The sequence below is a fragment of the Sinocyclocheilus anshuiensis genome, unplaced genomic scaffold (assembly GCF_001515605.1).
Source record: "Sinocyclocheilus anshuiensis isolate Anshui unplaced genomic scaffold, SAMN03320099.WGS_v1.1 scaffold314, whole genome shotgun sequence".
NCBI classification, from domain to species: Eukaryota; Metazoa; Chordata; class Actinopteri; order Cypriniformes; family Cyprinidae; genus Sinocyclocheilus; species Sinocyclocheilus anshuiensis.
This window is the reverse complement of record NW_015546027.1, coordinates 185,192-198,005: the sequence shown is the minus strand read 5'-3', so window position 1 is coordinate 198,005 and position 12,814 is coordinate 185,192. Positions and strand designations below refer to the sequence as shown.

The following is a 12,814-nucleotide window of genomic DNA, read 5'->3' as shown; positions in this document are numbered from 1 at the left end:
CCCCCCCCCCCAGCATAAACCACGGAAAACCATAAACAACACAGACCTTTTAACTTTAGTTAATTGTGACTTTTTTTTTTCATTGAATGAAATAAGCAGATTAGTTAACACTTTACAAAAACAGTGCCGTCCCTAGCTGACGCGGGGCCCAGTGCGAGGTAGGGAGCGGGGCCCCCCTCGGTCCGTTCTCGTTCGCCTTCCCGGTAGCCAATCTGTTCGCGATCACGTTCTGTTCATTCATAGTACATTAATGCTAAATTATACAACTTGAAATGTTAAAAATGTATTAGCATGAAAAATGTGAAATAAACATTATATTAATAAAAACTTTAAAATTATAGTTCATTGCTAGTTTATGACACTTAATTTATTAACTAATGTAAAGTATTGCAGATGCACTTTTATAAGGCCTTGGGGCAGTGTTAGATTTCATCAGAGCTACTGTTTGTTCAGAGCAACACCTCTGTTGAATCTTGGTTGATTTCGAAACCAAGGCATTTTACAATCGCATCTGTGCTATTTCTGATATAATTTGTGCTCCATTCATCAAAAAGATTTGTAAAAAAAAAAAAATAGAAATGTTAATTTCAGATGTGACATTGTCATAATTGCTGATTCTCTAAGATTTTTATTTGCTGTCTTTTCCTCAGCTTCAGAGGGCCATTAAAGAAGAACACAAATCATATTATGCAATCAGCACTGCACATGTGTACGGACAAGAGAAGTACTTGTTGGTAAATAGTTATTTGGCTTACAGGAACTTACACTTTAGCTTTTTTTTCAGTCTGTGGAACTATAGTAATTCTGAACACTTTCTTAGTTGGAAAAGCATATTGCGGTTCCTCAAAACATTTGCTCTTAAAACATGCGTTTAAGCCATATGAAGAGTTCAGAGATGTGACCACTATTTATCATGATAGTTTCCCGAAAAAAGAAACTGAAACTTTGTCCTACATTTGTTTGTTTTTCCTTCAGCTCCATGAATTCTTTCCAGGTTTTGATTTCCTGTCTGAGACCGAACTTTCATGTGACATTGTGTGTCTGATGTATGATGTCAGCAACCCTTGCTCTTTTGAGTACTGTGCACAAATCTTCAAGGTTTGCGTTTACACTTTAAAGAGCAAAGCCAATACTATGCTGTCTAATAATTAAATACAGGGCAATACATTAACACATGACTTCACATCTTTGGTCTTATTCCTTTATGACTGTAATTTACTTTTGTACATGCCATATTCTGCATGATATCTTATGATATTTACTGTGTTCTTTTTATATTATACTGATGTATGTGTACTAAATGCATTTTTGACTTTATTTTCCAGCAATACTTCATGGATAGTAAGACTCCATGTATGTTGATTGCTACAAAGTCAGACCTGCCAGAAACAAAGCAGCAATACAGTATGACTCCACTGGAGTTCTGTCGCAAGCACAAGATGCCGCCAGCTCAGTCCTATACCTGTAACACAGCTGCGGCTCCCAGCAAAGACATCTTCATCAAACTCACCACCATGTCTGTGTATCCGTAAGTGATCTCTCATTATCCACAATTAAAAGTGTTTGAGTGTAATAATTCCACGGTCCTGTGTGAAAATACCGTTACCTCTGTTTATCAACTACTTTTAGAGCGTCACAATTCAAATGACTATTTTTTTAATTTGATGAGTTTTGTCTTTTGTATTGTCTCTGTTTTAATTGATCACTCTTGTTTATCTCTCAGGGGTTATTTCCAAATACAGATAACAATAAAAACAAAACATGGTTAGGTGGTTTACTCTACTCTCTGGAATAAATGATTTCCCTAAAAACAGAAAACTTCTCCAAGCTGCAGAGCATCTTATGAGTCAGATGATGGTTTTCTGTTCTTCAATCGCAGTCTCATCATGAAATGACACTGTCTACAGTACCTATGCATTTATATTCAGTACAGTAAGCAAAATCTCCAAGCATGTGATATAAATCATATTATTCCCAATTGTTCCCCTCATTGTGTAAGACAAGAGAGACAATGTGGACAGAAAACACTAGAGAATGTTACTGGTTTGAAAGAACTTGAGGGAACATTCAAACTAACAATGTGCATTTAATTCTTTCACTTCTCTATTTCAAGATCTGTTAACTCAAAAGTACACTATATTATATCCTATTTCTTAGTGACTCATTTCTGCGTTTGCCTGTATCTTTCTCTGTGTGTTGGCAGCCATGCGCGTCTGCGCTGCATGTGTACCTGTAACAGATGTACCTTCTGTCTGTGTCAGAACTTCCTCAACTCTGAGCTCGTGCAGACGGTTCGGACCAAACTCTACACGGTCATCTTTAGGAGGTTCTCAGGATGGCTTTATCTTGGTTTATCACCTTTCCACTTTAGAATCAGAATCAGAAGAGCTTTATTACTATTACCAAGTATGTTTACACACACAAGGAATTTGACTTGACGACAGGAGCTTCCAGTGTAGAAGAAAGTACAAAACTTCAGGTCCTGAGAGATAGTGGTGCCCAGGAACCTGAATGACTCCACTGCAGCCACAGTGCTGTCCATGATGGTGAGTGGGGGGAGTGCAGGGGGTTTTCTCCTGAAGTCCACGATCATCTCCACAGTTTTGAGCGTGTTAAGCTCCAGGTTGTTAAGATTGCACCAGACAGCCAGCTCTATAACCTCCTGTCTGTAAGCAGACTCGTCTCCGTCCTTGATGAGGCCGATGACTGTAGTGTCGTCTGTGAACTTGTCTCTTTTGCTTTTATCGAAATTCATCCTCTTTTTTTTTCTCCATTTACTTATTCTCATTCCGATTATTAATTTGGCAGTTTGGCAAAGTGCACCATGGCTTAACATGCTAATAAACCTTTGACCATATAGACTACGTGAAAATACATAATATGACAGGCCTAGGCAGCATTGATGAAGTTATGATGTTCTTTGGACTGTCACCTTATTTCAGTGTTGGGCTGTAGATTTTTGGATGGGTCACCAAGCATTTTTGGATACTTTTTCAATTCAGTCCAGTTTCACAAACATGTCAATCCAAAGGAGCTTTAACAAGAGTAGTACCACACAAATCCCCCCAGTGAGCAAGTCAAATGACAAGCGAGAAATTCCCAAAGATATTTAAGTAGGTAAGAAAAATCCTTTGATGGAACTAAGAATGTAGGGACTTTCTGGCTGGGGAAGCCCACTTTCTTGTGCTTTATACAAACATGCATGTCTGCATATAGAAACTTGTTCATCTGTGTGTTAGTAGTTTGAATGGTAATATTGACTAACTTGTTAAATTATACATAATGACTACACTGACTTCTAATAAAATAATAATTCAAACGATATGCAAATAGAAGGGATACACCCTCATATATATCCTTGCATATACTACTTATGACAAAAACAGGTTATGGCTGGTCTTGAGACTGTCATGGCAAATGGGCGGCAGGTATGGATTTGGGGTTTAGATTTAAGCATGATCCATTCTTAATGCTTTTAAAATTCATGTTTAAATTTCTGTCATTCTCATCTGATTTGCAACTTGTGACATGCAGAAATTCAGTAGTTCGTTCTCCTACAACTCAGTGATCCAGTTATTACCATTTTCCTCTTTATTTGCTCTTCTTAAGGTTTCTTTGTGTTCTCCATCTGCCATTGCTATTTCCCAACACTGAAATTTGTCCTCTTTCTTCATCCTTCCTCTTGGATTGAGTTTTGTAATGTTTTAGTATAGCAAATTAATACTATTTTCTTCATTCCCTTTAAATAACACTTGTTTATACACATCATTTATCCTATTCATTTGAATTCATTGGTTTGTCTCTTTTCAGGCATTATTGTGCACTAAACTTGTGCTTTAGTTTTATTTTGATGTTCACTACAGAAGTTACTAAACTTTTGATGTATATTTATCTTAAACTACAAGCACTGTATAGTAAATGTAAGGTACTAAAACAAATGTAACCTTTTTATCTATGAATTTCTATTTTCTTTCTCAGGCATATTACCCATGCTGACCTGAAGAGCTCTACATTTTGGCTCAGAGCGAGTGTTGGAGCCACAGTTTGTGCTATGCTTGGCTTTGTCATGTACAGAGCCCTCCTCAGATCTCAATGAGCAGACCCAAAAACATACTTCCTTCATTTCCTGTCTGCCCTAGTTATTTCCCATGTACAGGGAAAACCAATAGAAATATATAGTTTTTAAAAAGAAAGCATCAAGTAACATAGCTGTTATATTTCTATTTAATTATTACTATATATTCCCAGGTCTTGTGACTCTATTTGAGACAGAAAACTAGGATGTTTTTCTAGAAATATAATGCAAGCAAACTGTAAATATGTAAATGAGAGAAAATATTTGTTACAAAGTGAATAAAAACATATAGCATTCATATTTAAAGCCAACAAATGCAACACTTTGGTCTCACGTTTGTCTCAAAATGTCTGATGGGCAAGAACAAGTGAGTGAGACAAGAAAGGAAGCCACATCTTCTGCTTGTGTAAATATGAAGCTGTGCAAACACTCAATCTTCTATAATTTATTTGCATGCTTTAATATTTGACATGTCTGAACAGAACAATAATGTGAAATGGTTTGGGCCATTCCCGAGCTCGGAGCCCTTCCCCTGACAACTCGTGAATGTAGAGAATGTTCAGACAGTGGGAAACTAACTACCACTCTAATCCTATTCAGTTCCACACAAGAGGTAAAAAAAAATAAAAATAAACAACTTTTACCAGTGTATCACATAATACAAAATACTGTCTTGCATCATAACTATTTTGTGCTACAGACATAAAGCAGATAATTTCTCTTTAAAAAAGGCTGTAAGCTGACATTCTGTATTTGTAGCATTAAAATGTCTTAAAGTACCATTAACATGAAGGTATGGATGAAAGATGAAAAGACAAATTTCATGCTAACAACTTCTAAAGCTGATGATTCAGAAAGGTTTTGTGGGTGAGCTGGAGCTAGCATCACCATGAACGTCAACACTTCAGTAGTGACACTTCCCAGTCAATACATTTTGTTAAATCAGTTGACATAAAGATTTTTGTTGCTGAACAAGTGGGCCACAGAGCTGTTTGCTTCCTCCAGTTTTGCAATATCAGTGTGACATCTTGTGGCTTTTCCTTTGGTGGGCCGCACCCTGGCCATCTCCTCATAAACAGGAACTACAGGCTGTGGCTTTCTATGGTTAAGCCATGCACACTGTATGTGAGAGGAAATTGATAGAAGGGAGGGTTTAACAGAAACACTGAATATATAGTCAGAAAGACAGCTTCTTTAAACCACATATAATATGGCAAATCTCTGTCACATAAGATGTAAATGCAAATATAGGTTAAATGACTGAGAAGTATTCCAATTACTTCGTTTTAAATAAAGATTTAATCAACAGTTTAAGAATTTTTATTTTAATATTGGATATTTTTATTTTGTTGAACTAATATTCTAATATAAAATAAAAGACATTAAGTTAAAAGTAACAGACTGAAATGAGATGATGCATATATATAATATGGTTTTCTCATATCTTTTTTTGTAATGTAATCATTAACGTATTCCCAATGATGAGGGCCATAATACCACTTTTTTGAGGAAAATAAAATCATAACTATGGCCCTATTGTTATATGCACTTTCTTCTAATTTAATTTAAAAGCAGTCCTCCTTGTTTATAATTAGGAGTATGTGGTATTTCTATTTGATTTCTTCTTGCCTAGAGAACAACTAAGTAAAACATGGCAAAGGTTATGTCCACTCTCCCCTAAAAATCAAATTTGAAACTAAGAATTAAATACTTACACAGTAAGCTGTAGTGAGAGTGAAAACCAGAACACCCAGCAGACATGCACCTCCAGAGATCACATACAGCAATGGCAGGTAACTTGAACAATTACAAGGCTCATGAGCTGCAACATAGTCACAACAAAAACACACACACATAAAGGGAAAAAAAAGCTCAACAATATAATCTGTTGTAGCATTATATTCACAGGAAATGTCAGTTGTATTGTAGCATCAGATTCACAGGAAGTGTCAATGGATGAATTTCTCACTCAGTGGAAATAAACAATATCCCCATGTGCTGAGGTGAAATGACTTAGTCACATTTTATAGATGAATCACATGCACTGCAAAACACATGCAAGTTACACAGTTTCCGAACACAACTGTGTATCAGATTTTCTTTCACTCATAGTTACATAAACTGGGGTACTAGTAAACTGCAAATATATAATGTCTTGATTTAATGGATTACAAAATGTATACAGTTTAACATGATTAAAGTTGACTGAAAAAATCAGATACTACAAGCTAACAATAGTGAAACATAACAGTAATCAATATGTTCTTGTTGAGGTAAGATAAATGCACATCGCAGGGTTAAGCCAATCAACATTATACAATTAATTGTCTTACACTTGTATCCAAAAATAGCATGCTACACTGCATGAAAATCATGCTGCAAGTTAAATATTTTCAGTTGAAAATGAAATGTATTCTGTATGATTTTGCTTTATAAAGATTTTTTTTAAGATTTAAGATTTTTTAAGTAGATTGAATGCAAGATTAACCCGTTTTGGGCTATTCACTGTATTTGGAGGTGATATTACTATAGACCTGGATTTCATGTAAACTCATTTTTGAAGTGATATCAGTAAAGGTCACCTACAGAAGTCTTCAACATAAATGAAGAACTCCATCTTGCCAGGAACATTCTTATCATATGGAAGATCACCATAGTGGAATTCACAGTGGTACACGTCTGTGTCCTGTCCTTGCAGGTTTGAGATTGTCAGATGAACTGTGTGGTTGTCCAACTCATCACGTACAGTAATGCGACCCTTGTCCTCAGATTTATTGATAAATGGTGGGAATTCTTTAGAAAGATACAGCACTCGTCTGGACTGTAGCAACCTGCGTTTCAGCGAAAAGGCAAATGGTTTTTCTTCTTTATTTGGCGATTCACAGGAAATGTCAATGGATGAATTTCTTACTCTGTGGATATAAACAATACCCCCATGTGCTGAGGTGAAATGGCTTAAAGTTAGTCACATTTTATAGATGAATCACATGCATTGCAAAACACATGCAACTTACACAGTTTCCTAACACAACTGCTCTAAGACTGCCAAAATAAAATTCTGCATTAAGTTTTATGAGGACACTTTTGCTGCATAAATGTAGCATGTCTGACTGCAAAGTGTTGTGGACAAACATTTCTGCATGTAAACTTTTAAAAACATTTTATGAGATTACCACAATGTATTCAGGCTTTTATAACAATAAAAAAAAAGGTTAAAACAGAGTGAAATATTAACTTACCAGTTAAAAAACAGGCGATAAGAAACAAGAGAACAACATGAGCATACTTAAGACCAAACATTATTAAAAAGCAAATTAAATAAAGAAAATAGTGACTATGGTTAGAAAGCCAGAAAGTCTCCGAGTGTAAATCATGCCACGTAAAAATGAGGAGCACAGTGTTTAGACTCCACCTTGAAGGTTGAAGAGGAAAAGGAAACAAGAGTGAAGTGGTTTGTCAATTTCAGTTTCATCATTGTGAAAATGTACAGATTTTTGTGTATATTCATCTTTATATTGAAAAATTGACTGTTCCTTACTGTCCTCTTTAATTATTGACAAACTATTTTCCTGCTTTGACACATTCAATCTGTATTGTATAAAGTGCAATATAAATAAAGGTGACTTAACTTGTTTAATAAGTAAGTCAAAAGTGTAATATGTATTTAATAACAAGGTCGCACTAAGTTTGGGGACCAGTTCTTATTAACTATTAATTACAACTTTTGCCTCAATAAACTCTTTTTACTACTTATTAACAGTTCGTAAGGTAGTTGTTAAGATGGGGTTAAGGGATGTAGAATATGGTCATGTAGAACAAGGCATTAATATGTGCTCTATAAGTACTAATAAACAGCCAATATGTTAGTACTATGCATGCTAATAAGCAACTAGTTAATAGTGGTCTCTGAATTAGACTTTCAAATAATGATAGCAGGCTATTTTACACATAAATCATTGGTGTCTAACCAACCACTAAAGTACAAGTCAATCTCAATCGATTATTAAGGTTAAAAATAATAATCTAGCCATAATAATTGGTTAATAATTAATTTGAGTGCTTCATCACAATCTAAAAAGAAAGATGAGAAATGCATATCCACTGTTTTCTTTTGGCATTTAAATAAAAATAAAAAATAAAAATAAAAACTAAGTTTAGCGGTCATTTCTTTACTGATTACACCGCTTCGCTTTGCTTGTTTTGCTTGTTTCTAGCAAAAAGAGTGCCTATGCCTGTTATCATCAGATTAGCAATATGAAAAATATACATCAGCACTCTAAAAAATGCTGGGTTATTTCAACCCATCTTTGGGTCAACAACTTTTGGGTAAAAACTTTAATTGAAAAATGTAATCCAACAGCTGGGTTAGTCCATATATTTGACCCAGAGTTGGGTTAAAACAACCCAGCATTTTTTAGAGTGTGGAACATATGCTCCAATGGACGGCACTGTACATTTACTTTTTGAGTGCCGAATACCTTTCTTCGGCGGACATTAACTTTATTAATATCACAGGATCAATAGTTATAGTGCCTCTTAGTGGAAATACAGAGAACACAGACACATTGGTGAACAGAAACAGGCTGGTCATGTCAGTTAAGTTTACATCAGGAGACATGCACATGCTGTTACACATCTGAGAGGGTGGGAAAGTAAGTGGTCAAAAAGGACTGTAATGTTCAAAGGAGTATGGGAGGAAGATAAACTAAATTTGGTTAAGTTATTAAATTACAATTATTTGGGCAAGAAATGCAAACTCCAGCATTTCATGGAACAACAACAAAAAGCTCACAGAAAATAAAGCATACAATGACTACAATGTAATCAGTTATTATTTTGTTTCTCCCTTTGTTTTTGATTACAGCAGCCATTCTCGTGGGCACTGACTCACTTTTGACTACTACTGTAAATATTATTGTATATTCTAACCACCAACAAAGTTCCAACCAGTCTGCTATTGATTCAATTCATGAACATGGGAGAAGATTGAAAATAAATATCATATTGATCCCTGTGGAGATGATTTTACACCTTTAAAGACACCTTGCAACTCAACATAATCTGTGAAAAACAAACAAAAAAACCTTGTCAAATAACATTCCCAAGTATCAGTGTTGTATGCAGACTACACAAAAGCATTTTTTCTTAATGCTCTCATATAAAATGTTTATAACAAAACGTTTAACAAAATGTCTTAAACTTCACCTTTGTAAGGGGTGTTGTTTTGAGGCTTTTTAAATTGCAAGAGGTAAAGGAAACCACAGTAAACGTGTTTTAAAATGTGGCTTCTTCTTTTTGTAGAGTGTGTTCTCACATGTTTTGAACAGGGGCCCGTTCTTCGTACATCTCTTGTTACATCCGAGATGAAATGTCACATCCAAGATGATATGATCGCGCTAACCAGGATCTGGCTAATTCGGTTCTTCGAACGCACCTGTTGTTGATAATTAGTATGGCTGGATTGAGTTATCTGAGATAATTGCGCGTCCATGGGTTGGTTTAAAAGGGGCTATGTATCGATACTCGAAACCACGATCAGCAATGCAGCGATTGGCTGGCGGCAAGACAGCAACGTAATGACATCATATAATTAAAAAAGACACCTGACGAAGAACTTTACAAATTTCTGGACTTTTATAAGGAAACTACATAAATGTTATAATAGATAAATGAAATGTGCACTGTTTTTATTTTATTTTAATTTTTTACATGATTCCCAATTATTTATATTCACGATGTTTAATATTTTACATTTATATTTCAATGTAATTAGCAATTCATTTAATTTTATATCTGAAAACATTTGTTACGTGACAGCATTAATTAAACTTTCTTAAGGGTCAAGATCATGTTATCTGCATCTCCTGCGCTTCATCAAGCTACTCCCATAATAGCCGTCACCACTCAAATTAATGCACGACTCTATATTATCTGTATAGCATGTGTGTAAGACTCGAATACAATTATGAAGTGATTATTTTATGACGAATAAATCTCAGTGAGTAAAACTGGCTGTGTCTATAGCGCTTCATCAAGCTACTCCCATAATAGCCGTCACCACTCAAATTAATGCACGACTCTATATTATCTGTATAGCATGTGTGTAAGACTCGAATACAATTATGAAGTGATTATTTTATGACGAATAATTCTCAGTGAGTAAAACTGGCTGTGTCTATAGTATTAAAGACTACACAATATTGTTATATTATCTTTAAATTATTTTTTAAATTATTATTTTAAATTATTGTCCACGGATTAGTAGGGTACCCTTGTAATAAAGTAGCGTTGGTAACGGACAGATTTTAAATATGATTTCTGCTTAAAAAGATGCCATCTAATCCCGTTTACATGAAATAAGCTGCTCCCGAGCAGGTTTAAGTTTACGGACCTGCCGGGATGAGCTTCGAAGAACCAGTCTCAGTGAGTAAAACTGGCTGTGTCTATAGTATTAAAGACTACACAATATTGTTATATTATCTTTAATATAACAATATTGTGTAGTCTTTAATACTATAGACACAGCCAGTTTTACTCACTGAGATTTATTCGTCATAAAATAATGAAGAACAGGCCCCAGGTCAATTAGATTTTTTTTACTATTTAAGGTTTAACTAACGTTTAGGGCTAGCGAAGCACTGGATTTCTGCTATTCTAAATGATCCAAAAGCACTAGTAGCTTTGGTTAAATAGATCTGGAAGAAAGATTAACGCAGATAAAAATTTATGCACTCCTTTTTGATCCAAACCCAAGAAATGGAATACCAAAATTAAAAAGATACGGTTCATGAAACCTTTGGATTAGAAGCATAATTGTGGTCTAAGACAATTCGTGACAGATGTCTTACTCTTTTCGCTTTACTACTGCAATTTGTAGAAAACAAATAAAAAATCCTTAGACTGGTACTGTATATTGCATATTAAAATCCAAGCAATGACACACAGTCAAATTAGATTACAGATGTTTATTTCACATTTGTAACATCAAAAAACAAACAAACTACCTTCTCTGCTATAAATCCTAAGAATACTTTTCGGCACGGAGTTTATATGTTCTGACTTAACTATCAACAATAAATAAAGAACTTTTTCCTTCAAAATAACACCAAATTGGGAAGGAAAGATGTAAACCTATGGTGTGAAATCAAATAGCACGCCTGTAATTTTGAAGTAATCATAAACACTATGGTTACATGGTTATGGATTAGGGTTAAACTAAACTCTGAAAGATAGTAGCTCTCCAGGAGCAGGGTTGGCAACCCCTGATTTAAGGTCATGAAAAATCTGATAGATCTAAACACAGATGTTACTCTAAATAGCATGACTGTCTGGCAAATACTTGACTGGTTAAATATCTTGAGTACATTTTTCCTGCTTTTCCCCAAACGCTAAAACAGTTTCTGGTCAATTCATTACATGAGAAAAAGTAAAACCATGGGTGAAATTCAAAAACATGCAGTAAAATCAGATCCTTTACAATGTAATTCACACAGTGGCTCTTACCTGCAGACCAGGAAATGCTTCCAAGCCATTGTACGAAAATAATACTGGTAACTGAGAAATATCAATCAAGCATGTCACAGACAAATGTGTGGTGCATTTTAAATCCAACTTCTGGAAAACTCATTCATGCAACTAGGTTATTAAGCAAAAATGTATAACTTAACCATTAAAAATGTTAAGGAGTGATTACAGCTTTACTCTTTACTATAAATTACTTTCAATAGTGTTAACACGAAATACCTTTATGAACATTCCAGAACAAACTTAGTACAGAGTGAGTGTATCTGTAACGTCATTATGGCTTTATCAAGAAAACCAACCTGCCTGAAGACTCCACTGTTCAGGAAACACACTCACACAAAAACAAAATCAAGAAGAAAAAAAATACCAAATTAAGTATGTTTTATTACAATACATATAGCAAACAAAAATTACAGAGAGACACATCTACCCTTGTGCTATTTAAACCCTGAATGAATGGATGCAAACAAAAAGAAAACAAAAAAAACAAAACACCATGACAACAGTGATCTGAAGCCCTCACCAAGCTGATGTTGGGGACGTAGAGTCCAACAGCACAGTATGGTGCTGTGAGGGCTTCAATACTAAGATAAAAGCAGAAATCTTACTGGGAACTTGCCTTGAGTATGGAGATACTGTTAGGCCAGCGGCTTCAATATATTATGAACCTTTGTCTAATATACTGTACTTGTACAACCTGAATGAAACAATAGGAAAAAAGCAATACATGTATCAACTGTAACACTGATACTGCTGTTACCTTCTTTGTCTTTATTTAAGGGCTGAATCCAAAATTCTTGTGTGATATTACATCTCTCAAATGTCCAGTATGCAGTTTTTCTTCAGCAGTGGGTTTAGAGCTCATTGGATTGGCTACATTAAAAGCACAAGATGAGAAAAGGTTTAACCTCCAAACCTAGTGGGATGACAGCGACATTTCAGTATCGGCTGCCAGGAGACATTACAGGTGGCCTTATGCCCATAGGAGGCCCAGCTTGGTATGGAGGCACCATTGGGGCACTCTGTCCATAAGGAGGCATGCCACCAGCCATATAACCAGGCATGCCCTGTGGAGGACCACCATACTGACCTGAAAGCAAAGGTACATAGTGACTAAACACCTAACCTTGAAGCAGTTAGGTCTACCATACTTAATGATTTAGGTGAATGCATTTACTTGAGCAAGTTTTAAATCATCTTGCACTTAACTCTTTC

General features: G+C 35.2%; 2 protein-coding genes and 1 pseudogene across 2 annotated transcripts in view; 1 reads left to right on the top strand and 2 right to left on the bottom strand.

Annotated features, from left to right (window-relative positions):
• The window catches only part of LOC107698684 (mitochondrial Rho GTPase 1-A-like), a 50,482-nt pseudogene extending 46,382 nt beyond the window's left edge, over positions 1-4,100 (top strand).
• A 782-nt stretch (positions 4,101-4,882) lies between these two features.
• Positions 4,883-7,638, bottom strand: LOC107698686 (uncharacterized). Its single transcript, XM_016499772.1, has 4 exons — positions 7,315-7,638; positions 6,662-7,015; positions 5,791-5,897; positions 4,883-5,194 (listed from the first exon to the last, which is right to left on the bottom strand). Exons 1-4 carry the CDS (start codon positions 7,373-7,375, stop codon positions 5,018-5,020), a joined length of 699 nt encoding a protein of 232 aa, XP_016355258.1. The 5' UTR covers positions 7,376-7,638; the 3' UTR covers positions 4,883-5,017.
• Positions 7,639-11,963: 4,325 nt separating this feature from the next.
• LOC107698685 (BUB3-interacting and GLEBS motif-containing protein ZNF207-like) overlaps positions 11,964-12,814 on the bottom strand; it is a 15,177-nt gene continuing 14,326 nt past the window's right edge. The window contains exon 10 of the mRNA XM_016499771.1: positions 11,964-12,689. Coding sequence (XP_016355257.1) covers positions 12,538-12,689 — 152 coding nt within the window. The 3' untranslated portion in view covers positions 11,964-12,537. The remainder of the gene's footprint in view (positions 12,690-12,814) is intronic.

What these genes read in the sequence shown, in the direction of transcription:
- LOC107698686 (XM_016499772.1), bottom strand. Translation starts at nt 7,375, where the DNA reads ATGTTTGGTCTTAAGTATGCTCATGTTGTTCTCTTGTTTCTTATCGCC. An exon ending in TATCGCCTGTTTTTTAACTG is followed by an intron (nt 7,016 to 7,314) that starts GTAAGTTAATAT and finishes ATTTCACCTCAG; the next exon opens with CACATGGGGGTATTGTTTAT. An exon ending in CTCTCACTACAGCTTACTGT is followed by an intron (nt 5,195 to 5,790) that starts GTAAGTATTTAA and finishes TCTCACATACAG; the next exon opens with TGTGCATGGCTTAACCATAG.